This window comes from Anarrhichthys ocellatus, unplaced genomic scaffold, assembly GCF_004355925.1.
Source record: "Anarrhichthys ocellatus isolate YVR2014 unplaced genomic scaffold, GSC_Weel_1.0 scaffold20, whole genome shotgun sequence".
NCBI classification, from domain to species: Eukaryota; Metazoa; Chordata; class Actinopteri; order Perciformes; family Anarhichadidae; genus Anarrhichthys; species Anarrhichthys ocellatus.
The window spans coordinates 4,601,235-4,628,882 of record NW_022280050.1 but is presented as its reverse complement, the minus strand read 5'-3'; the positions used below and the strand labels follow the sequence as shown (position 1 = coordinate 4,628,882).

Here is a 27,648-nt window from a genome sequence, read left to right as displayed (position 1 = left end):
ATCTGTAGCGTTTGACAGAAATGATTCTCAGCCTGTTAGTTCTCACCGAGTCCGAGCTGCCTCTGAAGGAGTCCAGGCTGTTTTGGGTACAGGAGGATTTTCGCAACACCTCCTCATCTGTGATATGGCCGTCATTGGTGCTAGCGCCTGAGCTCCCATGAGCCTCCTCAAACTCCTCCTGGTCGTAGTCTGACTCGGCGTCTGGCAGGTTTGAGTGGGACGGCTCCTTGCTCGCAGGCTCAAAGTCTGACCCTCTGCTGGATCTGTGGCACGGTGCCCTTTCTCCATTAGTGACTACAGGAGGAGGAGAAGGAGGTCTGGAGGCTCGGGAGTCTGTGAGAGCCGGGCCGTGACTCAGTCCGTTGGGGGTGAGTGGGGAGAGCTTTGCTGGTGCAGGAGAGGAGGCAAAGGAGGGGGTGGCAACTAGTCCTTCTGCAAAGGCAGGCGGAGGAGGGGGAATACTTCGGAATACTTCCTTGTCCAGAGGAACTGCAGCCGGAGGCGGGAAGTCGGGTAAAGGAACACACTCGTCCTCGGCGTGGAAACCCTCGTCCACCTCGTCCACCTCCTCCTCGGCCAGAGGGGCTGTAGATTCAGTCGGGTCGTGGAGGTTCTCCTCACTCGAGAGGGATGGCTCTAAACCACCAAAGTCCAGGAGCTCCAGAAACTCAGTAGCCACGCGGGAAGCTTCCTTCTCCAGTCTGTAGATCTCAGCGTCTCTCATCTGCCGCAGCTCCTCGTGGGAGACGTCCCCGAGAAGGGACACGCCGTCTTCCTGCTGCTTCTGCAGACGCTCGATCTCCCTCTCCAGCCGCAGGATCTCCTCCATCTGACGGCTCTCCTCCTCAGAGGTGTGACTGTGGGACAGAGTCTGGGACAGCTCCTTCTGTGAGTGGACAAGGAAAGAGCTAATTTAATTACGTTACGCCACCACATACACACCTCATAATGTGTTTTTATTATTTGAATGAAAGTTTTTGAAAAGGAATTACCTTCTGACAAACACCATTTACCAGGGAGTTCCTAAAAAATGAAATAAATAACATTTGGGATGACAAATGTGCATATAAAGGAATGATTATCTGATCTTAATAAATGCATCATCAACATGTCACAAAGAGCGAATAACTACCTTTTCTCGTCTGCTTTAGCTGCCATTTTCTGCCCTTCCTCTTTCTCCTTCATCAGTCTCAGCGTCTCTTTCCTCATCGACTCCTCCTCTTCCTCCCGCCTCTTCATCTCCTTGTCCACAGACCTCTGTCTCTCCTCCTCCTCCCTCTGTCTCTTCTTCTCCTCCTGCTGCTGCTGCTGCTGTCTCCTCTCCTCCTCCATCCTCCTCCTCTCCTCCTCTACTCGCCTCCTCTCCTCCTCTCGCTTCTGTTTCTCCTCCTTGAGTTGGCGATGGAGGGATCGGGCCAGCTGGCCTCTGTGATGTTTCTGCAGGACGATGGAGGCGAAGCGCAGCCGCAGGAAGACGCGTCTCCAAAAGTGAGCGCGGTAGTTCTTCTGGATAGTGACGACGCTGGACTGAACCCTCTTATATCGTTTCCTGGGGAGAAAATCAAATGCACACCCTTCAAGTCAAGCACGGACGCATATTTAATCCAATGTTGTGTGTCACCAGCAACTTATTTGTGACGTCGCACAGCAGCAAAGGAGCTCACTCTGTTCAAACAAACACACTGGTAAGAACGTCTGTACATTGTGAATTGTGCAATGTTGAGAGTCTGATGGGCTTGTGCTGTTCCATTGTGGCCATGTGGGCTGCTGTGTTTAGCCCTGTGACTCAGCCCCATCACCCACACACTGCACATGCATTGAACACACACACACAAATACAAGTAACTTGCAAAAGGACCACACACACTGCTCTGACTCTCTGACCCGTAGCCTGGCCTAGTCTCCACAGTAATCACTCCGTGGCCTCTGACTGGTCTCAGGACAGAGATAATGTTACATATAATAATACAAAGGCTTTGCTTGGGTCATTAGGGAACTTCCCTTGCCTCTGTCTTTAGCATGAGTGCCTCTGAAGTGAAGGGAACTCACAACCTGAACACTGTCATCAGTCCCATTATACTCTCCCAGCGGAGCCTTCAGAGGACTGTATGTGACATGATATGTTGGAGCACGCAGGTGCAATTAACATCCCTGAGGGTGTCTGCATGTGCACATTTTTGAACCGCAGCAGAGATGGATGCCCTCCTGTCTGACAGGGAGAGTGGAGAGGGGGAAAACTTGCCGCTCAGGCGGAAAAGACTGAGATTTATTGAGTGAGTAAAACAACATCAACCGCACGGAATCCATCTGCACTATAATATCTTTACACAAGTGAAATATTTTGAGCCCGATATTTTTTATGGCTGCACCATTACATCATATGGAAATATTCTAGATGTTATGTGCATCATTTTATACACATTCCTCCAACTGTGTAGGAATAAAAATAAACGGGAAAACTCATTGTACTTGTTTTGTTCCACAAACCTTCAAAACTAAAGTTTACCTTATATGTTATTGATAAACTGAGATCAAGTGATATAAAGTGCATTTATTATTATTTAGCAATCAGACTTTATGATTCCATACTCCTGCTATAAGACTTTCTGGAGTACAAGAAATTTGTAGTGAATTTTTTCCAACATTATGCATGACATATCTGGTATCATAGGAAACATTTGTAATGTTCTGTAGATATGAACAACGTAATGCATGAGTTTGTAATGACCGGCCAACCAGCAAGTCAACAAGTTTTATGAGTTGAAATAACTGAACATCTTTACTGCACTTGAGAATCTGGGAAGCAACTTCGGCACTGATCCTGTACAACCCACATAACACGCACACTGACACGAGTGTGCAAAGGCATGCACCCCCCCTCCAAAAACTAAACAATGACAACTGTCGCTGCCACTCAGCCCCCCACCCCCTCCTCCACACTCCACCACTCACCTTGCCACATAGCTGAGGATGTGGGCGCGGATCACCATGCCAGCCCTGCGCCGCACCTCTTCCCTCTCCTTCTCCAGCCTTTGCTCCAGGGCCTCCTTCAGGAACACCTGCGGGACGAGCAGCGCCACGGCCGACAGGGAGTGACAGAGACAGAGAGACACAGAGAGAGGGGGAGGGGGAGGAAACCGGATGGGTTAGTTCCTCTTCTTGGTAAGGGCTGCAAAAAGAGGGCCAACAGAGATGTGAAGGGCCCCCCTGTTGTCTGTTGGCAGCACCCTGTGCCCACTGCAGAGGAAGCTGTGGTGCAGTTAAAGGCTAGCAGGCTAGCTGCTGCTCTCCCTGGCTGCAGAGCGGAGCAGAGGGGAAAACTGGCACGGGGACTGCAGTGTTGCTGCTAGTGCCGCTGCTGCAGAGCCTCATTGTGTTCAGGCGTCCTTCCTCAACATTTCTCTACTACTACTGCTGCTGCTGCTGCTGCTGCGTTGGTAGCACGACTGAGTGCACAGAGAGGGAGTGGAGAGGTAGGGAGAGGAGGGATGGAGGGGTGAGGGGGAGGGATGGTGGCTGGTGTCCAGATAGAAAGCCACACCCCTCCTTGCTCTTGTGAAGGAAGGAGAAAAAGTTTAGTTAACCCCTTCCTCACTCCTGGAGACTTTTTTTTTTAAAGTTGGTACTGTGGGACAAATGACAGCCAACAGCTCATCCTAGACTAAAACACTAAAACATAGAAATTAACAAAGAGTAACACAACATTATAAATCATCAGGTTTATAACGTCTGACCACGTTAGCAGGCTGGGAGAACCAACCAACTGTGTTATCTGGGTTTATGTGATAATGCGGTAACTGTTGCTAGTCTGGAGGATCAACTGGGGGGGGTTCTTTGAGTGACTGTGTGTGTGTTTGTGCTCCAGATGTTCCACTAATCAAAGGATCCCACAGCTGCAGCCCTGCCTGCCTCTGCAAAGTCTGTGAGAGGAGGAAGCTTCCCCTTCGTCCACATCCTTCCCTAGTCTGTAAAACAAATGTCTCGCAAACACACACACGCACGCACACACACACACACACAGGTTGTGCAACACACCCAAGCTCCTAATTCTGGGCAACACACTTCCTCTGCACACAATCAGAACGTACATAATTACACACAGATTGTTTCTCCAAAGGAAATGTAGCCCCCATCTGTCTCTGAGCCCCGTTTCCCACAACCCACACTACCCTAGTTCCCTGAGCCCAAAAATATTACGCTGCCATCAAAACCACAACCATGTGGACAGAATGACACAGACTGAGTCTTAATTGAAAAAAACTAGTCTTGTTCTCCTTCTATTTTTACAGAGTTTAAAGTGAAACAGTCATCAGCAGAGGCAGCAAAAGGTCAAAATTCTCACCCTGAGTGCATAATGAAGTTTTATCCTCACAGAGGAAACCCTTATTTCTCTCTCTGAAGTCTGTGACACACAGTGACTCTGGAGTTGTATGCTATGTGCATGTGTGAAAAATGGAATATAGATAGGCATGTGCACGTTATTTGAATGACTGTGATTTAACGGCTGCAGAGGAACCACAACTTAGAGCAGGAAGTAACAATGGGACAAATGTGGATTTAGCTGATTTCAAGAAAGCCTATAAAACTGTGTTATTTATACCCCTTTTTCTGCGGCGTAGAGGCCATCGATGCTGAGTTCAACATGAAGAAAAGAGGTTTCGCTGTCCAGCATCGAACTGGTCATTAAAGGTTAATCATTCAATGGGAGTGCAGAGAAAAGGAGAGGCCTTTGCCGAGGGGAGTTGATGATTGTTTGAAATAAAGAGGCCAAGAGAGAAAAACGGGAGAAGATAAACTGTGTTGCAACAGATGGAGATCAGAACGCTACAATAACGTTTCTAAAAGATGAATGCGTGACTTTCCTCTAACCTCTGCAACGCTTCAGCACTGCCTCCAAATCACTCGCTGGGAGTTTAGTTTATTAAATCAACAGGAGGCCAACGCTCTTCCAGCTACAATAAGGCTGCCTCAGGATTACCGTAAGCCCCGCGCTGGTTTACAGTTACAGTAACAGTTGTTGGTGTCGGGGTTTTTTTAAGGAGTAGCCGGGTAACTCTGTAGTTGTCAACAGGAGAGCAGAAGATTGGCCACAACGGGCCAGAAACATGTTTGGGACATGAGTCACAGTTTGGGCTGTCCAAACTGTGGCACACATTAACAGCTTGGGAATGACAGCAGCATGACTTCTTGAGGGAAAATCACCAGATTGAACCTATATGCTTAAAAACTGTTGAACACGTTTTCAAGAGCTTGGCTGGTCCATCTTACAGGGAAACATATGTGTAGGTTTGCGCTTGTATTAATTACATTGTGAGGACAAATATCTGTTGTGTTGTATTATGGGGAATCGTCTCCCATTTTAGAGACAGAAAGCTGGTCCTTCCAATGCAACACATACAATTTTAGGGTTAAGACTTTGTTTTTGGATAATGTTGGGATACGGTTGAGGGTTAAGGGTTGGGGCTGGTTTTGGATAGTGGTTATGGTTACTGGTGTGAGTATCTAGGGCATGACAGTAAGTCAAAGCAATGTCCTCCTAAATGACAAAAACAAGTTGGGGCATATTTGTGTGTGTGTGGGTGTGTGAGAGAGTGTGTGTGTGTGTGTGCTCGCTCCACCTTTGTCTTCCCCAGTTGCCAATCTGTTTTGGCTTTGTCATGAAGTGCGAGAAGCTCCGAGCAGCTCTGCTTCTCATCGTCTGAGTGGATTTTGTTATTCAGGATCATCTTGTACCTGTGGAAACACACACACACACACACACACACACACACACACACACACACACACGCACACACACACACACGTTTAGATTAACAGCAGAAGACAAATATTGGGAATTTCAGCACCTGAGAGATTGGTTTTTTTTCCAGTCGTCAAACATAATTCAATCACTTTTGGATGACTCGTCAGCCTCAGTGTGTTCAGTATTTTCTTGGTATTTTGCTGACCTGCTGTAGAAGTCCTGAAAGGTTCTACGGACGGGGAATCCAGCCCTGCGGATCTTCACGGTTTCAAGCATCCCAGAGTATGTCAGCTGGTTCAGGACTACATCAGGATCAAACTGGTTGGCCTTCTGTAGATGACAAACAACAAAACAACATGAAAACTACAAACAACCAAAATGCCTATTCATTCCTCTCAAATGAGAGCAACACAAACAGTTCTATGCTTACAAGTCATTCTCAGCTATGCATTGAAAGTTCAGCACAATTGATGTTTTGGTGAGTATCTGCGAGTGGAAGATACGGGACAGCAAAACACTTAAGGCAATGGGGAATGCTATCATTTTACATTAACAATCAGGTTACTGCAAAGAAAACACACCACATCAGAGAGAAACACGAACAATGTTATACAAGACCTGGCCAACCGGGTTTGGCCTTTCTTTCTGTAATAATCAGCTGCATTGTTCACAGCTCCGTGTTACAGATGATACTCAGGTCTGCTTATCTGAAAGCATCTGTGATATCTGCCGACTTACACTCCTACACAGGCCGCCTGACCGCTCACAGGGACTGCACGAAGGCCATTGTCCCCCAGAGGGCACGCAGTGCTGGATAAGCCCCACATAGGAGCACAGCATTCCCCAAATGTGTCAATCTAATTACAGGCTAATGCTACTATGCATGGAAACAGACACTTGGCTACAAAGGCACGCTTGTCTGTGTTCATGTTCATAATCAAACACACACAGACATAAATGTGCACCACTCTGAGCTCTGAACTCTGCTCTTTAGCAGAGGATTTAGGCAGCTGAAAGAGGTACGGCATGTTGACTTGTTTGAGCGAAAACAAGCTGACCCTTCCCTCAGTGACATATTTTCCAAGGAGGGTGGGTGCATGTAAATCATACAAATACATTGTACGTGGTGTCTGTTTGCATGTACGCAATCCTGTCATTTCTGCAGGATTAACAGATGCACGGCTTGTTCCATCTTGACCGACTGATGCCAGGTGAGGAGCGTATGCAAGGTCAGTCTCTTACACAGAGAAAACATAGAGAAACATAATTCACCAATTCACCAACCATCCAATATCAGAAAATTGGATAACAGTGACAGGGTTTGCAGTTATCTGGTAAAGAGCGGTGGAGGAATAGAGGCCTGTTAAATAAACGTCCCCCCTGGTGTCACTACAGCCACAGCACTGTGGTCTTATCTTGGCATTCCACTGATGCAGCCAGATCAGCCAAGCTGCTGCAGCTGGAGTGGCCAACAGTGACCTCTGACCTCCGGTAAAAGGGATAAAGTGGTCGGAATGTGCTGGTACGCAGCCCTTTTATTAGAGGAAGTACAATGGGAGTCTTTGCACCAAAGCATGAGAGCGGTATCAGTTTATTAGTAAAGAGAATTTGCAGCAAAAATAAAAAGAATAGTTACTTTTCAAGTGGAACATTTATCTGACTAAAGATTAGCTCTGGGCAATGGGAGCTATCAATAGCATCAACAAGGTTTAACTTTGCAGGCGCTGACCTTGACAAGACCTGGCAGGGTTTCTCACATTTTCTTTTTTTTTTTGTGTAATGAAATTTGCATGACCTACCTTGTCCATGTTTGGTTTGATGCAGCGTACAAAAAAGGGGTTGGAGGAACTTAGTGTTGCCATCAGGGAATGGAGAGAGTCCTGAAACACATCAGCAACAAGAGGATTAAGATCAAGACGGCAGAGATTCTATGTAATTAAGTCATTCAATTCAAATATATTACTTTATGTCAATGCATGTGCTTCTCATCTTGTGGACAATAATAAAAAGAACCAAGAACAGTTGAAATCTCGACAAGCCTGACTTTATTATTTGTTCAGTGCTTTGCGTGATTGTGAAAATCTTGAAAGAAGACAGAATGAGGGATTGCTGCTTTAGAATCTGGAAAAATGTCACCTTAATTTAAAAAAAAATAAAATAAAAAAATCATAAAACTAGGTCACTTCTAAACAGTTGACATTGTCTCACTGCAATGCTTTTTTCATCTGTCTTAAGAAACTAAGACTTTTAGGATAAAATGACACAAATTACTTGGTAACATGAAGATTTTTGCACTGGTTGCATGATGCACAATGTTAATCTACAAAGTAGGACCAAAAGTACAACATTTCTCTGTGAAATGTAGTAGAGTAAAAGTAGAAAGTAGCAGACACTATAAATGCACCACAAAATTCCACTTAAGTACAGCACTTGAGTAAATGTACTCCACCACTGTCACAGGGCCTGTTGTAGAACACGTTTTCAGACATTGCTTGAGTAAAAGTACCAATAAAACAATATAAAAAGTCCTAAAATTAGAAATGTTAAAATAAACGTGTATAAATATTGTTGACAAAATGTATAAAAAGGTACAGATTAAATGTAATTTGATACTTTCTGTCTCTTTACTATAATTCAGCCCTTATAAACCATAACACACAGACACACACACACACTCACACACACATGCACAAACACACACACCGAGGACCTTTGAACCTCGCAGGCTATGTCAGCCTCGCTCTCCTCGCTGCCTCAGACAGTCTGTCTCCAGTGAGGCCTGGCCTGGCAGAACTGAGCATGATTGGCCCCTGGTTGGCCCCTCTCTGCCCAGTCATCAACCCTAATCCCTTGGCTTTAGGAACTGTAGCCCAGGCAGCCTGCCAAATCCTCCCCTGCTCCTTCTCTCCCCACTGCAGTTAGGACATGCTTAGATAAGCCCTCCGCTGCTCCCCCTCCACCGCCACAACCACATATTTTATACATCCCATCACCCATCATTCTCTGCAGATCAAATCCACTAGCAGCATTCTCCTTCCCCCTCTGTCTCTTCATGATTTCTATCCTCCTTTTTTCGTCTGTGCCCTCGCGCTCATACTCATCATGCCAAGATAGACAGCCAAGAGTTAACAGGTTAAGTGATCCTCATATGCAGCAGCACATGGGAGACTATTAACTTGTTGTCTGTGTGATGACACAATCATGCGCTGAACTGGGAGTGACAGCTAGGTCACGGAAGCTTCGGTCTCACCCTGAACTGAGAGCTGACGGTGGGCTTGCGTCGGGCCGTGCCCATCTTTAAGGTCTCGTCTCCATTTCTGCTACCGACGCGCTCAAAGAGGTCGTAGATGAAGTCAAGCCTGCAGACACACAGGGTGCAGAACAGGAGGCGTGAATGTAAAAACTTGCATATGAACTGAATCATACAGGCGTGTGCTCGGCATGCTAGAGGACAAGAGTGCGATATGCTCACCTGCTGTCTTTGAGAATAAACAAGATGTCGTCTCTGAAGGTGTCTCTGTTCTTCTCCAGGATCCCACTCACATCGTAAAGCACCTACAACAGACATGTAAACAAAAAGGTGAGTAAGCGCAGAGTGTGTTTACATTGAAAATGAGATCAAATAAGACAAGACTGTATTGATGTTGCAGCAGTACTAGAAAAAAAGTTTAAAACGAGAGCTATATAAAATATTAAATGCAACAAAATAGTATAAAATAATCTACATGAGCAGAAGTAATGAATTTGCAATTTGCTTCAGAGTGATTTGCAGCGTTATCCAAATATAATCCAAGTTTATGATGACTCAAACTTTAATTAGAACTATTTGCATTCAAAGATGTCATGATTTCAAATGCTTACAGGGTTTAATGTCAATCAAGCACAGAGTAGAAAGAAAATGAAGCTCTTTTGTCTGTATTAATATGCACTATATTTATCTTCTGGAGGCTCATTGTCCAGACTGGGTGATTAATGTTTTCGGATGGCAACATTCACAAAGTGTGACATGAGTGGGGGCTGTAAATGCATGTTTTGACACGGGGGCGTGGGCCAGCGGAGAGCCTCTATGTTAATGAAGTCACCTGTTGAGTTCTGTTCAGCCTTCATCTTAGCGACACGGCATTCCTCTGCATTGCCCTGACCCACATGTAATGCACTCTGAGTTTGTTTTTGTTGCTGGTTGCACGTTTGAAGGAAAATAAAGTATTTTATGCAAGAAAATGCATGGAAATAATAATAAAAAAAACATACTGTAATCTAATCACAGAAACACATGTGTGCATATGTGTACATGAGCTTGTAGTCACAGCTGTGTGTGGGTAAACTATAATCCGATAACAACCCCCACCCACCCCATTCTCAAGCCTTGAGGCTCATGGGAAGCCATGCGATACGAACTTGACAACACATGTATTTATAAATTACAGCCGCACTAATTACACTCCACTCCTCTCACTTTGGAGTAGACTCGTACAATAGGCTGCGTTTGTCACTTTCAGTTAACTAGGATGGTCTCATGATGCAACAATGAGACCAGGAAATGAGGATTTAACCTTTAAAATCATACAGGCGCACAAACCAGCCAAACACTGAATCCACAAAAAGGAAATACAGTCCACCTGAAATGCTGTATTTGCTGAGTGGCTTCTTTGCATTCTTGCTTTTCAACTTATGAGTTCAGGAGGTGTGGCGAGTTTTTTTTATTGCTGTTGTTAAAGTTCACGTCCGACAATGAGAACCCCCCTCCCCCAGCATCCCCGGCACCACGCTGATAATCAAATCAAGGGGAGGACGCTACTATTTCCCCGCTGAACTCACAGCACAGTTTCAGATAACAGAAGGAGCTTTCAGAGAGGCGACTGAAATCCCCAGAGAGACAAACTGGAGAGAGAGAGAGAGAGAGAGAGAACAACTGGTTGGCCTGCCTGTCCTCTCTGAACCAAGTCATTACCATAGACATCCATGCCAGGCTTGTGACTGAGCTGCCACACTCACACTGAGGAGACCTTGTCTGAGGAGGGCTTCATGAGGACATCCACCACACACACACACACACACACACACACACACACACACACACACACACACACGCACACACACACGCACACCTGCCCTATTTACTCTCTCTCTCTTCCCTGATCTCTTTGACTTCCTCTACACTTCCTTTAGGAGTAATCTCTGCTTATCGTGTAAGCAAAGGAAGGAGAGGACGACAGTGAAGCAGTTTCTCCTGACTCAGGGAAAAGCTGATTTTGGCAAAGAATGCCCTGCTGCCCGTCCAAAAGCTACCTCACTTCCCCAACACACTTGTTCAGGAAGCAGTAGGAACCTGGTTTTTGCCCTGTATCTGTGATTTTATGTATGTGTGTGCACGTGTTGCTAATTACCTCTCCAGCGTAGTGCTTGATGCCAAACTGGTGGACGGTCACTCTGGGCTTCACGTAGTATGGGTTTGTCTGAGGAAAAAAGGACAAAGAGACCACTGACTTTTAGAAATGCTGTTCATGTGCTTAATCAGTGATAATCAAATTAAGCAGAGTACATAGCTAGGGGGAGTTCAGCTGTGAGGTTAGTAACACATTGAGGGCGACAACTAATGAAGATTGCCATCAAATCACCCTCGTTTTTATAACCTATTTTTATTTCTAATTTCTATTTCACTAATCAAGTTGCCTGCATGAAGTGACAAAGCTAGTCCTTCCAACTAGGTCTCACTTTAGACCTCTTCTGTTTTTTTCCGTGAGCCATAGAAAACCCTGCTGGGTTTTCTGAGGACACTCTTTTCTCCTGCACACAATGCTCATCAGTCCCTGAGAATGGCTGATCACATTTCAGCATTGTTGTGTTTGCATGTGAGAGCGCTCGGGGGCGTGTCCAAGTGCTGCACAGACATTCAACCCTTCACCGAAGTCAACAGGCGATTCATCGGCCCAAAGAGAGGTTTAAACTCTTTGGGGTTGTCTGAGCTGGTGGGGGGGCGGAGGCATTTCTTCAGCTTCGGAGGAGGGATATGGGTCATTTTTATGTCTTTGTGAGGGTCTCCCTGGCATGTGTGAAAGATGTTTTCACGTGTGCGTGTGGACTCACTGCGTGTCGGCTGTGTAGTTTCTCCAAAAGGGTGTAGTCCGTGCCTTTGGGGAAGCGACTCTCTTCATTAATAAGAGCCAACATGCCCAGCTTCTAAAGGGGAGACAGACAAGAGGAGCAGGGAGAGTTAAACACAACACAGTCATGATAAAACTAGTTATAATCCTAGTGGGGCACATCTGGCAGCTTTTATCATAACAATGCGTACAGGAAACAGCATAAGAATTCATTCAATTTTATTTTTTATTTACAAAAAGAAGGTTCAGGGAGCAGGCCGGTGTTTGGCAGTTACACATAGTCATACTAATACAGGAGAAATCCTCTTATGAAGGGCCATCAAGCCCGATTGAGAGTACAAGTAGGGATAAAATGTTTGTAGTGTGTCCTTTTGCTTCCCCTGAACTTTTCCCCAACGTCTGTGATTTTGACCCAGAAACCTTTCAGACACAAGCCCACCTCTGTAGAAGCTCATTTTTCACCATCATTATAACTATGGTGGTAAAATAATACAAAACATCTTAATGCTTCACTTGAAACATACCTCCAGCCACTGACTGGTGTACATTACTGTGCACACAACATGCAAAATGAGACTGTATAAAGACAGAGTAGGAGATGGAGGTCAATGTAAGCACAGTGTGGCGTCTCCGTCGGTACGCTCTGGCTGGCGGTTAGCGGTCGACCCCGGTGGTGACTTTGCTCCCTCTGGGTTACCTTTTCTATGAGATCCAGACATTCTGCGTTATCCATCCAGTCTATGGCCTCCCACTGGATCCCCTCCCTGAGAGGACAAAGACACACACACACACACACCCACTCACCATGTATATATACAAATATAAACAACTATGAAGACACAATGGCTGTATTGTCCAGCATGAGCATGTGATGAAATGAGCCATGTCCATGCTGCTGGCTCATTATACAAGAAAACAACTGTCTGGGCAAGAAACTGAGCCGATCCCCAACCTCTGGCAGTCTGCCTGTATCGCCGTGAGGAGGCCCAACCCCCGACCCCCATCCGCAGCTGTATCTGTCTGTGGGACAGTCTCCAGCACATGAGTCTTGTTTTGTTTTTCACTGTATTCACCAGCAAACAATCCCCATCTGAAGACATGGATGTCTCCAATTGTTTAGATATGGGTAAACATCTTTACCGGTTGTACTCCAGCTGTTCCAGCGAGAAGATGTGCTTGTTGAAATACTCCTGGAGTTTCTCATTGGCGTAGTTGATGTTAAACTGTTCAAACCGGTTCACCTACAGGATGGAAGAGCACGATTTAAAAGACAGTTCTGTCACTTCAAGATTAGTTTTTAACCACTGAAATATTCAATTACTGTGATAAAAATCTATAAAATCACATTTTCTCTGTCTCCCTAATTGAAAAATCCAAAATCTATGAATATGTTTTTCCTACAGAAGTTTTTCTACTGGACAAAGTGTCTCTTCAGAAAAACGTCCATTCTCAGTGTTTATGCACTGGAGGTTTTGAGTTTCCACACCCCACTTGTGTAAGTTGCATATTGGACCACAATTCACAAAATCCTGCCGGTAAAGTGATGTCCCTTCTTTACAATATTTTAAGTTTTAAATGATGATTTTTAAATCCCCTTTAAACTTAAACAGCAATACATTTTCACAAAACATCTTCAGGTATTTATTTAGTAGTTTAACCCCCCAAAACATCAGGCCTCTGTGGTGAGGTTTGATCAGATTTGATTGACAGTGACAGATTTTGACTCAAAACATTGCCTAATCCTGTTATCAAAGTAGAAAAAAGTGGCACACTATCAAAGCAGTCAATGTCTGTTCGGCTTCATATTTTATCAAAATATTCTCGTGCCATGTTTGTAAATGAGCGTGACATTCCCATTGTTTCTTATTTTTTACAAACAAGCCGGCTCACTTCAAACCAGCAAAAAGAACACAGAAATGCGGGGGTATATAATGCTCATTTTCAGGTTCATACTTGTATTTTGGGTCTCTAATATAACATGTTTACATGCTTTAATGTTCAAAAAACACATTATTTTTCTCCTACTGTCTGTCTGAATAAGCCTGTATTCATCCTCTGTCTGAAACGCTTAGTTTTAGCGCCGGTCTCTTTAAGCCCCGCTCCTGAAAAAGCCCAGTCTGCTCTGATTGGCTTGTGTGAAAAATATGTTGCACCTTTGCAAAGGTAGTTTTGAAGCTGTGTGTGGAGATACTCGGTATATTCCAGTGAGCCTGCATGTGACACAGGAAGGGGATCCAAATCTGAATGGCTTGTTGACTCACATGTTTTATGAACCAGGCAAACCACAGAAAACGGACTGGGTTGACTTATTTCACAGTTTGTGGGTTGGTAGGCACTCCAGACACCCAAATGTAAGTGTTTAAGCACTGACAAAGTGATTTTGTCCTCTTTAAAAGCTTAAATTAGACAAGTGAACTTTTCACCTCAAAGTTCTCAAAGCCGAAGATGTCCAGGATGCCGATGGACTTGAAGTTGTCTTTGCCTTTGATCTTCTGGTTGATCCTCATTATGATCCAGGAGAAACACTGAGAATAAAGTGCCATGGCAACCGAGTCCCGCGAGTCCACCGCCTGCGAATCATGACACGGAGAGAGACGAAAGGTTACCATGGATAACAATGCAGGAATAAATAGAGGACACTTTGCAGTCTGTGTCTTCAACACAACATACAGTTCATCACCGTGTACGTTTCGTCAGTTCTGTCAAGTGGCAGATAAAAACGTGATTGAATGTGATGTGGTGTGCGAGGCCTCAGTCGGGTGTCTATAAAACAAGAAGTGTATTTTGTCGTCGTCTGTCTGCAAGCAGCAGGTAAGCCGAGGTCTGCTGTCACAATAGACAGCGTCGTTCATCACCTGCATATCTTAAGAGTGACACACCGCAGGCAGTATTTGTTGTTCTACTTCACAAATCCAGTGAAAACAAAGACAAATGTACAAACATGCTTTTGTAGATGTTTGGCTCTCGTTTTTTTTAAACCCTGCACCAGGAGATGACACGTATAAGTTTCTTCTCACAAGCTCCAGAAAAGAGAGTAAGTGGACTTTGAGTAATAATTATAACATCATAATCCATCTAATCGACTCTACTTGATTGATTAATGAGGTAGCTGTTGTAATTTGTGACAAACTCCCCTAATTTAGCTCTCCACACAAGACAAACAAATTACAAAATATATGACAAAAAAAACCTTTAGACACAGCTCTGATTTTCTCCAGCTGCCGTGAAGTCGGCCTTTCAGCCAGACAGCATCCGTGTGTGAACATAAAAAAAGGCTTGAGCTTGCCAGCTACACTTCCTCCACGGGCATTGTGCATGAATTGAAAACAAAACAAGACTGTCGCGGTGTGTACTGTATTTGGGGCAACAATGCTCCTGGGCTTTTTTCAGTAATTCATCATGCCCCGTCACCTCTTGCAACTAGCGGGTGTGAACAGAGCGCTGGTGGCTCCAGGATCTCCGTCACAGCGGTGAGAAGAATGGCTGTTTGTCCAGGATGGCGGGGGGGAGAGGGGCTAGTGCAGGCAGTCGCGGGGTGGGTGACCCCTGGCCGCTGTGAGAAGAAGCCATTCTTACCGAGTCCAGGACTGGAATAATGAACTCCATTAAGACACAAGCTGCTTCAAAAGGCTAGGCAGCACAAGCAGCAGCAGGGTGACAGCACAAGGTCTTTGTCTGGTGATGAAAAGTAAAGGTCCGTGCTGCATATTCGCTGATATTTATGCATATGAGGTGGCTGAAGGCTTGAGCTCAGCCAAAAAGGATTGTGTCATGCGTCAGAATGTTCTTGTGGCGTATGGTGAATAGGATAACACACGCAGATACAGACTTGTGAAATATTCACATTAATTACAAAAGCACGACGTGGACATGTGGAGCCGAGAGAGAGAGTTATTACACCGACGTCTTGGTGCTCGGCTGCGCTGCCTCCAGAGGAGAAGACTATCGCTTCAGCCTCAGTCATTGGCTCTATTGTGCTTTTGACTCAGATCGCTATCACGATGGGTTTATTGTGCCAGGAATCTGGCAGACAAAAAGCAGGAAATGGCCGGGAGTCACGCAAGGGATCTGGAGAGGCATGTGGGGGGAGAGCGACAGAGAAAGGCTGTGTGTGTGTGTGTGTCACCAGGACAAGGGGAGGGAGAGGGGGGGGGGAGGACAGGGGGCTAAAAACAGGCATCTACTGTATGTTTCAGTGTCTTTTATTCAAGAAAAAAAGATGTCTGAACATCCCTAAATTCTTGGATATATAACGGAGCTGCGTTATGCTGTTTGATTCCTGAAATGAGAAGTTTGGATGTGTCGTTACCTGCTCCACAGTGAGCGGTGAGCAAATCTCCTCTCCTCTGAGGATCATGGAGCGTTGGGTCAACACCTCTGAAAGCTGGAAGGAGTCCAGGCCAAGCAGCTCGCTGACATTACCGACAACTGAAAGACACACATATACAAACAAATGTCTCAGGTGTAGTGTATATATAGCGTTCAGGTGTCTCCTATTCATGTCAAACAACAGACGTGACATATAGCCTGTGATCCTACACAGTCTATAGGTAACTCTGCTCTGCTGGCTGGGTTGTAGTTCTCTGCTGTCACTGTAGTTGACTGGTTCTTTGGAAAAGAGGTCAGACACAGCAAACAAAGGAGCCTTGAGCTCATGTTACAGCCTGTTCAGAGCTGTCTGCTAGTGCAATGTCAATCAAACGCAGGGGCATGAGGAGTACAGCAGAGTTTCATAAACATCAGATACATTTTGTATCCAGCTTTTCCAGCTATGTATTCAGTTCCCTCAAACACACATTGCCGTCATGTTTAGCGCATTAGGTTGAACAAAAATCTGTCTGGTTACCAAAGCACTGTGCTCACATGATTAAAAATACTTTGGTTTTCAAAGGGAATGAGTAACTTCAGATTATCTGTCATTTCCAAATCATTTCATAATGATTTCCTACTTAGTGTCCTAGAAATAACAAGTCGTTTAGTATTAATTATAGGGGGAGCATTAATTATGGGAAATTATAGGAATTTCCTTCTAGGATTTGCTCCATTTAATCCCAAGTAAATATACATTTAGTACTTGAAACTTCCATACCTGTTGACAAATCTTTTAATGAGTGTCTAATAGTATATTATTAGTTCCAAATGACAACTTCCTAGGAAATGTCTAAGAAATAATTCAGAAATTGCAGAGGTAAAACATTCCCAGAATTTCTTATTTTAACTCATCTGTCTCCTTCAGAGTTGTAACAGTGCCGTACAGATGGAAGATGTGTATAACAGGATTAATTTAACATACTCTGTGTAGTAGATCTGTTATATATCATCTTCTTAATTTCTTGTCCTACCCCCTTTGGAAGTGATCTGAGCTCCACCAGCAGTCATGAATTCAATGTTTCCCATCTGGAGGACAGCCGACAGCAACTTGAACACGTCTCTGATCTCCTCCTCAGTGAACTCCATCACGTTCAGGGCCTCCTGCAACACAACACAGACAAAGTTAGACAACATTTCACTAGAAACACACTCGTCCCATTCAATATGTGACAGCAAATCTTTTTTTAAAACACTTATATGAACATAATACATAATATTCCTCCGGAGCCAAAGAGTGTCTTATAAGGCGTTATCACACTCATGATAAAGGCGTATGGCGCCCTCTGGGGTTCAAACAAACTACTTACACTAACCAGATTTCCCTCTCATTTTGTCCTTACCATCACACTGTCAAAGAGCTGCTTGTCATCCAGACTGCCATCCTGAACGCAGCCTGACTGGCTGAGGTAGTAATGCGACTCCGGGCCCTCTGACAGGAGGTACATGTCTGCAACACACAGACACGAGGAAACTCACACTAAAATAAATAAAATGTAACCGTTCATGTGTGAAAAAGCATGTAGTCATATAGACGCAGAGGTTTCTATCACAGCTAGAGAAATATGTTTCAAAACATAAGTTCTATTCACTGCATAATGATCTTAAGCTGCTCAAAGTATTTTGTTGCTAACCTCAACCGTTTCCTGTGAAAAGGTTCTCCTTTTGTTTCTGTTTGTTCAAAATGTGGATTTGTTTTTTATAAAACTTCAGAAGGAATGCCTGTTGTTAAATTACAATAAAGCATTTCCTTAAGAGCTGTTATTAAGAGCTTAAGAGATCATTTTTAATAACTGATATTTTAGGCACATGTTATCAGTAATAAGGGGGTCGAGTGTATGTTTAAGTGTTAGTACCCAGGAAAACCTGTGACTTTGGCGTCTATGTTGGTCAAAAACTGTCAAAACTGTGTATTCTTTTACACAAACCTCTGTGGTCTTTGTCTGCTCCTGCTAACAGAGCGTAGAAAATGTGGTAGTTCCTTTCTCCAGGATTCTGTCGAACAACGCGGTTCTTGGAGAGAGAAGATGGTTAGAAGAAAATATTAAAAGTATGTCATGAGAGAATGGATTTTGATGATGACAGAAAAATGACACTTGCTGATCTCAGTCGCTGCTACCGAATGTTTCAACACAAATTTACCTTTTCCAGCAAATCTGATAATTAAAAGTCAAGGAGAACAATGAAAACGTGCAATACGTCGTCTGAAACAGACACTATGGACATGTGATTTGTCTAGAGCATATCTAAGTGAACCGTTGAAGGATACAGTCAATGATGCAGCCTCCCTGAATGTTCCCGTTTTGGGAAAAGTGAAGCTGGATAAACTTCCCAAAGCGACTGGAGTTATTGTTGTATACGGTCTTAGCATTCCCGAAGGCTTCCATGATGGGACTGCAGAGAGAGGAAATGCAAATTACTAAATCCAGGGGTTTTGATGGGAATGTGATGGCTAATCAAACAAATATATATTTCAATATGGACGACATCAAAGAGTAACAAGATTCATTAAACAAACATATCAACATATGCAAGTAATACAAGAAAATAACATGACTCTTGAATTCAAACAGTACCTGCTCTGGACGAGAGCCTGCTCCACCCTGGTGGTCCTCTCTGACAGAGGAGTGCCTGCTGAGTTTTGACTCATCACCGAGAGAAACTTCAGCAGCAGCTTGGTGCTCTCCGTCTTCCCGGCGCCGCTCTCCCCACTGACGATACGAAGACAAAGAAGGATCTTTAAAATGTCCATGAGGAGTTTCAAAATGCTATATGTTCATGGATTCATTTTGAATACTTTTGTAATAATTGTATTAAATGTGGATCCTCACCTGATGAGAACACACTGGCTGTCGTGTCTCTTCCACAGACAGCGGTAACACTCGTTGGCCACGGCAAAGATATGAGGAGGCAGCTCCCCCATCTGGTGTTTGCTGTACAGATCGACTGCAGTGCCGCCATACAGGCCCGCTATCTGCTTATAGGGATTTACTGCAGCCAGGATCGAACCTATGTTGGTCTGAGGGAAATGATAAAGCAGACAGATGTTCGAGGGAGGAAGAGGAAATGAGAGAGGAAGACGGCAGGAGGAAAGATGACAGAATACACACATGGTATGAAAGGAAAAATGTTTGGTATTTTACACTAGAATTTGCAACTTTTACATCATGTACAAACATTGCACTTCTGCATGAGATTTACAGTGTAATTATTTAACACTACCAGTTCTGTAGATTCACCTAGTTTCCTGTGTAATAATGTTAAAATACTGCATCTGGCCTAGTTTGCACTGAGGCTGGTAGTATTTTAGAATCCATTGCTTCGCTCGGGTGATCGCTTTGGGGAGTGCTCAAGAAAAGTGTGTTTGTGGGTCATCTTTCCACAATGACATCGTTCTGCGACGCCATGCAGACGGACCAGCACAAACCCTCCCAGCTCAGATTAGGAGATAGGATTTTCCAAAAAAAAAAAAAGATAGTTACCATGTGACTGTGTGCAATGATTATTTTAATAAAGCCTGGGTAGTGTTTCAAGAGGACTTCAGTACCCTGCTGTGAAAGTAATCCTGGGAGTCAGACAGGGTCAAACAAACACATCTGAAATCTAAATACTCTTCAGTGCATTCCATACATTTTCTGCATTTTGTAAAATGTTGATATATTTAGTGTTGTTATCTTTGGTCTGCCTCGCTTGCTTCTGTTAAAGTTAGTTTTAGTGTTTATTTCCGACCATGCCCTCTGACAAGCCCCCAAAAACTGTGTGTAAACTTGTTTTACCATGTTGTTGTTGCGTTGCATTTGAAATTCAAAATAAATCCGAACCAAAAACGGATATTTCTGGGTGACGTTTTTGATGGTTTGAGATTTGCTACACTTTGAAATCTCTGTCTAGCTGCGCTGTACATCCAGGTTCCTAGGAACATGAAAAATACACCCCAAACCAGGACAATAGACCCACAGCTTCCAGGTACATCATGGTGGTACACGGTAAATGCGCTCACAGATTAGGACAGTGTGGAGCCTTACATAGATGTTGTCTTTCTGGTAGCGCAGGAAGAGGTTGTGCATGATGGCAGCTTCATGCAGCTCTGCCAGTGTGGACATGTCCTCAACTCCATGGATGCTGCTGGGGTGCATCGGGTACACCGTCTCCCTGTTCAGCTCCGCCGTCTGTAGGTAGATCACCTGGAACAACACAAACGTCCAAAAGGTTTCACAACCCTGTATGTCTGTGCTTGAATGAGCGAGAACGGCAGTCTGCATAGCATGAACATGCAGCATTTAGTACTAAAACAATTAACAGACTGGAATGGAAGGACGGCAGTTGAATACATTCGAGTTGCAACTAACATTTTATTAGCCATCATCCGTTGTTAAGCCAATTCTTTATCTAGTCCATAAAATGTCTGAAAATAGTGAAAAGACCATAACAATTTCCCAGGAACCAAAACACCCAATTATTCAATTTTCAGTGATTTAATGTTTTTATTTGATAAATTAATCTACGGTGTATCGATTTAGGCTTTCCACTAACAAACTCTTTAGCCGTGATGACACGCCGACCAGATCCTGGCGCATATCATCACATGATCAATGTAATTAGTAGATGACGGCATTAACAGCAGCCACCCTCATGAAATATATGACCTTTGCAGTGTGATATGGTGCCTGCCAGCCGTGCAATTATCTAAGTTGTTGACGATCGACAAATCAACATATAATTTCAATACAACACCACTGTCAAGGTGAACTGCACCGTATATATATATCTTAAATACTAAAAAGGGAACGAATTCATGCTCATTTTCAGTAACTCCCATCACAGCTGACAAGTCCTACTAAACAGTCACCACAGCCTCAGGGTCTGAACAGCACGTATGCAGAAGAAGGGCAGGTCGACACGTTTACACAGATATGAATCTCTTTTCTACTCTTCTACTGTGGCCGTGGTGCTGCATGCATAATTGACAGCAGATTCCACCCATGATACAGAAATAACTGGGGTCAAAATGACAGATTGAGTCCCTGATGTGTGCCTGTCTGTGCGTGCTGTCAAGCATACCTGACAGCTAGAGAGCCCCCCCCCCACTCATGCCCGGACTTCTCTCCTTGATTTGATCGATTCCCTTTTTATACAACTATCCCTCAACATGTCGCATTCCAGCAAAAAGGTAGATACGATGCAATAGCAGAGTAAATGTGACGATTGGAGATGTCCTTGACTGGACATTAAATACAATTTTTTTTTAATTGTGACTTGAAATGGATCAAATGGGAGCTAGTGAGAAAGACAAAGGAAGGAATACGCCTCATAAAGCAACATAGCTCCACAGAGAGCCTCGCAGACTTACTGGCTATCAGAAATCTAATGGAAGATACACGAGAGAAGAGAACAGACAACTGTGCTGGTCACTTGATGGGAAGCACTGTTTGGATCAATACTGATGAACAAGGAGCTGGGGGGTTGTGGTGTCCCAGTGCATTAATTCTGGCTCTTTGTGTCCCAGTTGGGAGCAGATACTGATTTCACAAAACTGCTGAGTCAGCACAGGGGGGGCTGCTGGGAAATGCTGCCGAGGTTTGTATTTTAAAAACTGTAGTCGTGATTAATTGCGTTGATATGTATGTGTGGATTCCATCTTTTGTGAATCTGTATAAAAGTGTGGAAAGGGCCTTCCACGTATGCGAGATGATGGCCATTAGAGAATGGGCGTACGCTGGGGCCATAGCACAACAACAATGCAGTCATCAGTGGGTTGCTACATGTTTTCGTGGTATTAATGTTTGTGAAAGGGTGAAGAGGACCTCGGGGAGACAAGCAGCACGTGCAGTGATGTCATCCGCCGAGCAGAAGGTTGCAGATTTAAAGCCAGATGTCCATAAACATTCAGCTGTAACCCCACCCTCTTCTCTCTGACAAATTGGCCCCGGTTCACCAGGCAGGGCCGAACTGACTGATAAATCAAACTGGCCTTTGGCTTGTTTTACGTCCTTAACCAGTATTATCATTTTACATTCAACAACATCGCTCACTTAATGTGATTGATCAGTATCAACACCTGGGCTCTGGAGGATTGCTGACTCAAGTGTCGTCTTACGAATCCATATTCAATCTATTTCAGAGTTTCAAAAAAATCTGCACATTATTTGACAAACGCATCAAAAAGCGCAACTGCAAAAAAACACTTTTATATCTTCGATCTGAACTACATAATTTTAAATGGATAGAATATCAAATAAAAGCAAAGGATTTTGCTTGTGACGCCTGATCTTTAAAGGTATAATATGTAATTTTTCACATTAAAACGTCTTTCAAAGCTTTCACAACTTTTAATCCACTTTTAAGCCACATTTGTATGATACACTTTTCAGATCATTGGTCATTTAAAACTATAGACTGTATTTTAACCCGATGAAGGATGTTAGTCATCAGACATCTGGATCTTAAGTTATAAGGGAAGCAAGCAGGGCAAAAGGTTCAGTGACACGTCGGCTCGCAGCACCGCTGGGACGTCCTGTGTTGGAGAGACACACCAATTTTTAAAGTGAAACTGTGTTAACCTGAGTCTTTACCGGCTCCCGGTAAAAACCTCCTGAACGATGAAGGAATCCTAACCAGGAGAAACTGACAGCAATATAGACAATTGTTGTGAAGACAACAACTCCCATGATCCCACGCTGCAACACGATGTCATCAAACTTTTGTTATTTTTTTGATTGAGAGACCCCTAGCAGCAGAAAATTACATCTTGTGCGTTTAAAACTTTGTTGTAAGTGGCACTTGCTGCATAATGGTAAACATAAAACATAAAAGTAGCACAAGAGAAGAGTCATAGCACAGCAACGTCTATCTAAAGTTTGCTAACATTAACCACCATGAGCTGGTGGTCATACCAGAACAAGAGAGGCTGTTGCAGCAAAACCCCTGAGAGTCCTGAATAGACAAATTGTTGGTTTTATTGCTTACGAATTCAACTTTTCATTTGCAAGAGGAAGAATGTGTTATTTCTTCATTCTAAAAAGGTACACAGTGTCGCTTTTAAAGAGAAACAAAAAGCACTTGCAGCTGTTTTGTAGCTTTGTTGGACATGTTGTTGCAGTACATTTGATGATTGTTTATCATATTTTCTTTCATACATAATATATAAGAAACATGAATTCAATTCTTCACCCTTTCATTTATTTGAAAATACTACCGACCTCCCAGGTGTGAGTTCACTTTCTGTTGACACTGACGGAGAGACTCAATACAATCTTCTGCCTGTGTTATCATTCTTCACATTCCCAAAAGCACTGGTTCAAAGTTACATTGAGGTGAATGTGGTAAAAGGATATTACAAGACAACAAGCAGCGAGGAGGTGGTACACTCTCGATTGCAGTGGGGACCTCAAGTTTCTCAAGAGGAAAACAAATACGGCTGCAGAAAAATATACAACAATAGAGAGAGGAATTGTCTCGTCATATCGTCTTGTGTGTGTGTGTGTGTGTGTGTGCAGATACTCTGCAGTACGTCTTGTTTCTGTCTCTGCATCATCTGACGTGACCTTTGTTGTTTTTTTATCTGCTCCGGATAATTTACTGTTCAGATTTCACAGAGTGTGCCTCGAGCGACTTTTTCATGCCAGGAACATCAGAGATGCACAGAGAAAAAGAACTAAGCTGGAGTTTCCAGCGTCAAAAGAGGTTTCACATTCCTCAGTTTTTGGTTTCGTTCATTGGTTTTATTCCTGTGAGATAAGTCACCGAGCTTTGTCCCAAAGCATTTCTCATCCATATCCATTTTTGTCTTCATACATTTGTTTCCAAATGATTTACAACACTTATAGCCAACAACAGCAGATGCAGCTAAAAGGAAACTAAGATGGAATATGAGAGCAGATAAGGTCTAAACGCAGACTAATACTCTTTACTATTTCCATTTCAATCCTTAGGAGGTACAATAATGGTCTGTTAGTGTCCATTACAACACTTAGACACACTGGAACATTTTCCATACAAGGACTGTGGAACAAAAGCCTGACTAGCCCAACAGTGATGTAACACTGTGTCTACTGTTATTGAATTACAACTTCCCAAAAAAAAAAAAAAATTGCTCTCAATTCAAGTTCAAAACACACAAAGCAAATGTGATGTATTTTGAGCACATTGGCTCTAATTAAAGTGGTTGTTTCATTTCTGCCCATGATGTCAGTCAGTGCACGTCAGACAATTATCACAGTGTTTGCAGCCTCATCAGTGTTAATGATCTGAGTGGAGTAATTAATGATGGCTGGAGATAATTTCATCCCACTTATAACAACATGTGACTCGCGATTGATTAGTGAAAATGTTCACTGTAAAAATCAATCCTCTCCAAATGGAGCCTGGTGTTGACACTCGTACACTACGCCGCCGGCCACAAGGCTGGACGCAAAGCAGACAAATTAACAACACTACTCACTGAAACTCTTGCTGCTATAAAATTCACAACTATCTTTTACTCTTGGATTTTGTGGTGACGGTTTTTAAGCATCTCAGCTGTGAGAGACAAAAAGCCACAGCCTCAACACAGCATGTACGTAGAGGGTTCATTTAATACATGCATCTTGAAATTTGTCGTTTTGTACTTTATAACAGAAATCAATGGACAAATAATTATGATAAATATAACAAATTATGAAATGAAATATTTCCAGCACTATTAGTATTAAAGTTTAAAAAATAAATAGCAAATCAAAAATAATCAGATATTATTCTGATGATTTATCACCAAAGTCATTTTTCATGCAACAACATGAGCCGTTCTCTGGTTCCAGCTTCTCAGTATTGAACACTCATCACTCTTATTTGTAGATTCTGAAATGTTTTTTTTCAGTTGGAGCAGTTTTCCTGATGACAATGATGGAACAATAGCAGCAATATTCATTTTAAACTTTGCTGCTGATGCAACGCTCTTCCCTTTTGTTCCCTCCTCCCTGAAACCACACCCTGCTGCTGCTTTGTTCGACCAGCTCTGCTGAATATTCACATGTGGGCGGCGTCAGGCTCTGTCGCTCTGTGGCCTTTTACTGGCAGATATATTCAAGCCTTTAGAAACGACACATGGGCAGATACAGAATCACAGGCTTGTGTGAACACAAACACGGTCTTATTTAATCTTCTTTTTTATTTTTTACTTTGACTCTCTCTCTGTCTTGTGAATCCATCTGCTGATGGGAGATCCCACCCAGACCCCCGAGATATTTGTAAAAACAAATAACAGAGAGTTTTACATTACATCCTGCTCAAAAATCCGACAATATCAGAAAACATGGCATACAGCAGACCCAAACCTAAAAACATTTGCTTAGCACACACAGATGCTCACAATAACATTTGAGAGTGCATGCTATTTCTTGTGAATAGACATCACTCGCATAAAGACTTACATAATGGCTCCATTGACCAATAATCCAGAAAAAAAAACTGAGGGGCCATAAAAGACCCATTTTAAAGCTCAGAGACTGTTTGACTGCAGGCCGTGGACAACTTCAGACAGCACACTTAGTGAGAGACACATTTTGTAAAGCAGGGCATCGACACAGAGAGTAATGTTTACTGTGTAAATATTATTTTGTGCCCAAGATGACAAGAACATGAGAACCAAAACCGAGGAGAGGAGCTCTTTATCCGTGTCCTTCTTTAGCAAAATGACTGAATGAATGAATTTAGTAAGGGCTGCAAATAACACTTCATTCCCTTATCGATCCATCTGTTCATTACTCTCTCAAGTAACCGACTAAATTTTTTGAAAAAAATACAAAAAAGGCCATCACCATTCCCAGCCAATTCTGTCATCATCAAATTGGTTGTTTTGTCCAACAAACAGTCAGAAACCCAAAGATTTTCAGTTTAATATCAAATAAGACAAAATGTAGAAACTGTAAGTGGAGGAAATTCATCGAATTTTTGATTGAAAATGTTCTAAATTGATGATTCAATTATCAGTACTTGTCTAATAATAGATTAATCGACAAATGGTTTCTGCTTTCCATTTATTACAAATCAAGTCTTTTTTTACAGCAAAAATAAAATATGAGCTTTAGCAATAATATGTACTGTATGTGTGAAATGATTGATGCGTAAAAATGGTATTTGTGGCTCGTAGACCGACAAAGTTCAATCTCAATCGTATCGTTCAGGTAGGCAAAGATGACATCACCAGCAGCTATTCAGTTCAGGTGACAGAGCCTCTTTCTGCTTTTCTTTACATGTGCGCCCCTCTGGGGATAACTCACACGCTGTTAATCCAGCTGGTGCCATCTGGTCAACACACACACACACACACACACACACAACCACAGGACATTTATCTCAGCTTGAGTATGTCTGCTGTATAATACTGGTCCACTCAGGTCTGTGGTGTACCGGGGATGAGACAGTTATGAATGCTGATATGATGGCTAATGTGACAGCAGCCAGGTCAGCCTGTAAAAGCCGATGCAGTGTGGGCAAAGACACACTATTGAGTCTGCAAGATGAGCACTCAGGCAGGGAGCTGCACCTTAGTGTGAGCATTGAAGCAATGGATAATGGTATATATATATATATATATATAACCTCCCCGAGGTAAAATGCTGCCAGGATACATTTACCAAACCACCTCTGACACTGCACACAGGAGTAAAGACACCGGGACAAAGACAGACAACACACACATAATACACTTAACCTACTAGAGGAGTTGGGTTAAATAAAAGGGTTCGTTTGGTTGTTTTGAAGTGGGGTTGTATGAGGTCCATAGTCAGTGTATTACAGTAGACAGCAGTCTGCACACCCTCAGTTTGGTGAAGCAGACAGGAGCACCAGCATGGACACAGCAATGTACTGCTGTGGACCCGGGCAGCTGAAATGTATTTTACTCACCTAATGAGCCTTTCTTTTAGGTGACTAAAACACGTTCGGCTGCTTCCCCCGTCCACAGCAGTTCATTGCTTTGCTCCCGAGCTGGTACTCCTGTCTATGTCTCCAAACTGGGGCCGTGCAGACTGTCATTTACAGGAGGTAATGCACTGACTATGGATAATTATTACCTCGTACAACCCCACTTTAAAACATCCAAACTATCCCTTTCAACAGAGATTACAACTTCATCAGGAAATGCAAATAATCCTCAGCAGACACGTCATTCAGAAACAGGGGATCATATGAGGTCAGCCGGTGATCCTGAAGGTGGAGACGGGCTGTTTTTCAGTCTCACATTCCTGTCATTCTGGCTGCAGAGTCTCAGACCATATGCCTGGCCTGATGAACCAACACATCCCCAGCTTGCACGTGAGGATCATATGAGACAGTCCAGACAGACATTTTTTCTAATCCTACTGAGGGTGGTAAAAGCAGCACCCAGTGGTATTCTCCGGTCTTATTAAGACGGATTCATTTCTCAACCTCTAACCTGGTGCTGAGAATACTCTC

The 27,648-nt window shown here is 43.4% G+C and overlaps 1 protein-coding gene across 1 annotated transcript in view; it reads right to left on the bottom strand.

The window, feature by feature from the left end:
- Positions 1–27,648, bottom strand: part of myo10l3 (myosin X, like 3) — a 50,408-nt gene that overhangs the window by 8,314 nt on the left and 14,446 nt on the right. Inside the window, exons 3-25 of the mRNA XM_031858513.1 lie at positions 20,241–20,399; positions 19,047–19,234; positions 18,792–18,926; positions 18,485–18,609; positions 18,358–18,371; positions 18,144–18,228; positions 17,559–17,665; positions 17,190–17,319; positions 16,157–16,275; positions 14,271–14,417; positions 12,988–13,088; positions 12,545–12,611; positions 11,831–11,923; positions 11,131–11,199; positions 9,216–9,298; positions 8,994–9,102; positions 7,543–7,623; positions 5,949–6,073; positions 5,619–5,733; positions 2,953–3,059; positions 1,133–1,549; positions 993–1,023; positions 47–886 (exon numbers count right to left, since the gene is read on the bottom strand). Of these exons, the coding sequence (XP_031714373.1) occupies positions 47–886; positions 993–1,023; positions 1,133–1,549; positions 2,953–3,059; positions 5,619–5,733; positions 5,949–6,073; positions 7,543–7,623; positions 8,994–9,102; positions 9,216–9,298; positions 11,131–11,199; positions 11,831–11,923; positions 12,545–12,611; positions 12,988–13,088; positions 14,271–14,417; positions 16,157–16,275; positions 17,190–17,319; positions 17,559–17,665; positions 18,144–18,228; positions 18,358–18,371; positions 18,485–18,609; positions 18,792–18,926; positions 19,047–19,234; positions 20,241–20,399 (3,447 nt within the window). The remainder of the gene's footprint in view (positions 1–46; positions 887–992; positions 1,024–1,132; positions 1,550–2,952; positions 3,060–5,618; positions 5,734–5,948; positions 6,074–7,542; positions 7,624–8,993; positions 9,103–9,215; positions 9,299–11,130; positions 11,200–11,830; positions 11,924–12,544; positions 12,612–12,987; positions 13,089–14,270; positions 14,418–16,156; positions 16,276–17,189; positions 17,320–17,558; positions 17,666–18,143; positions 18,229–18,357; positions 18,372–18,484; positions 18,610–18,791; positions 18,927–19,046; positions 19,235–20,240; positions 20,400–27,648) is intronic.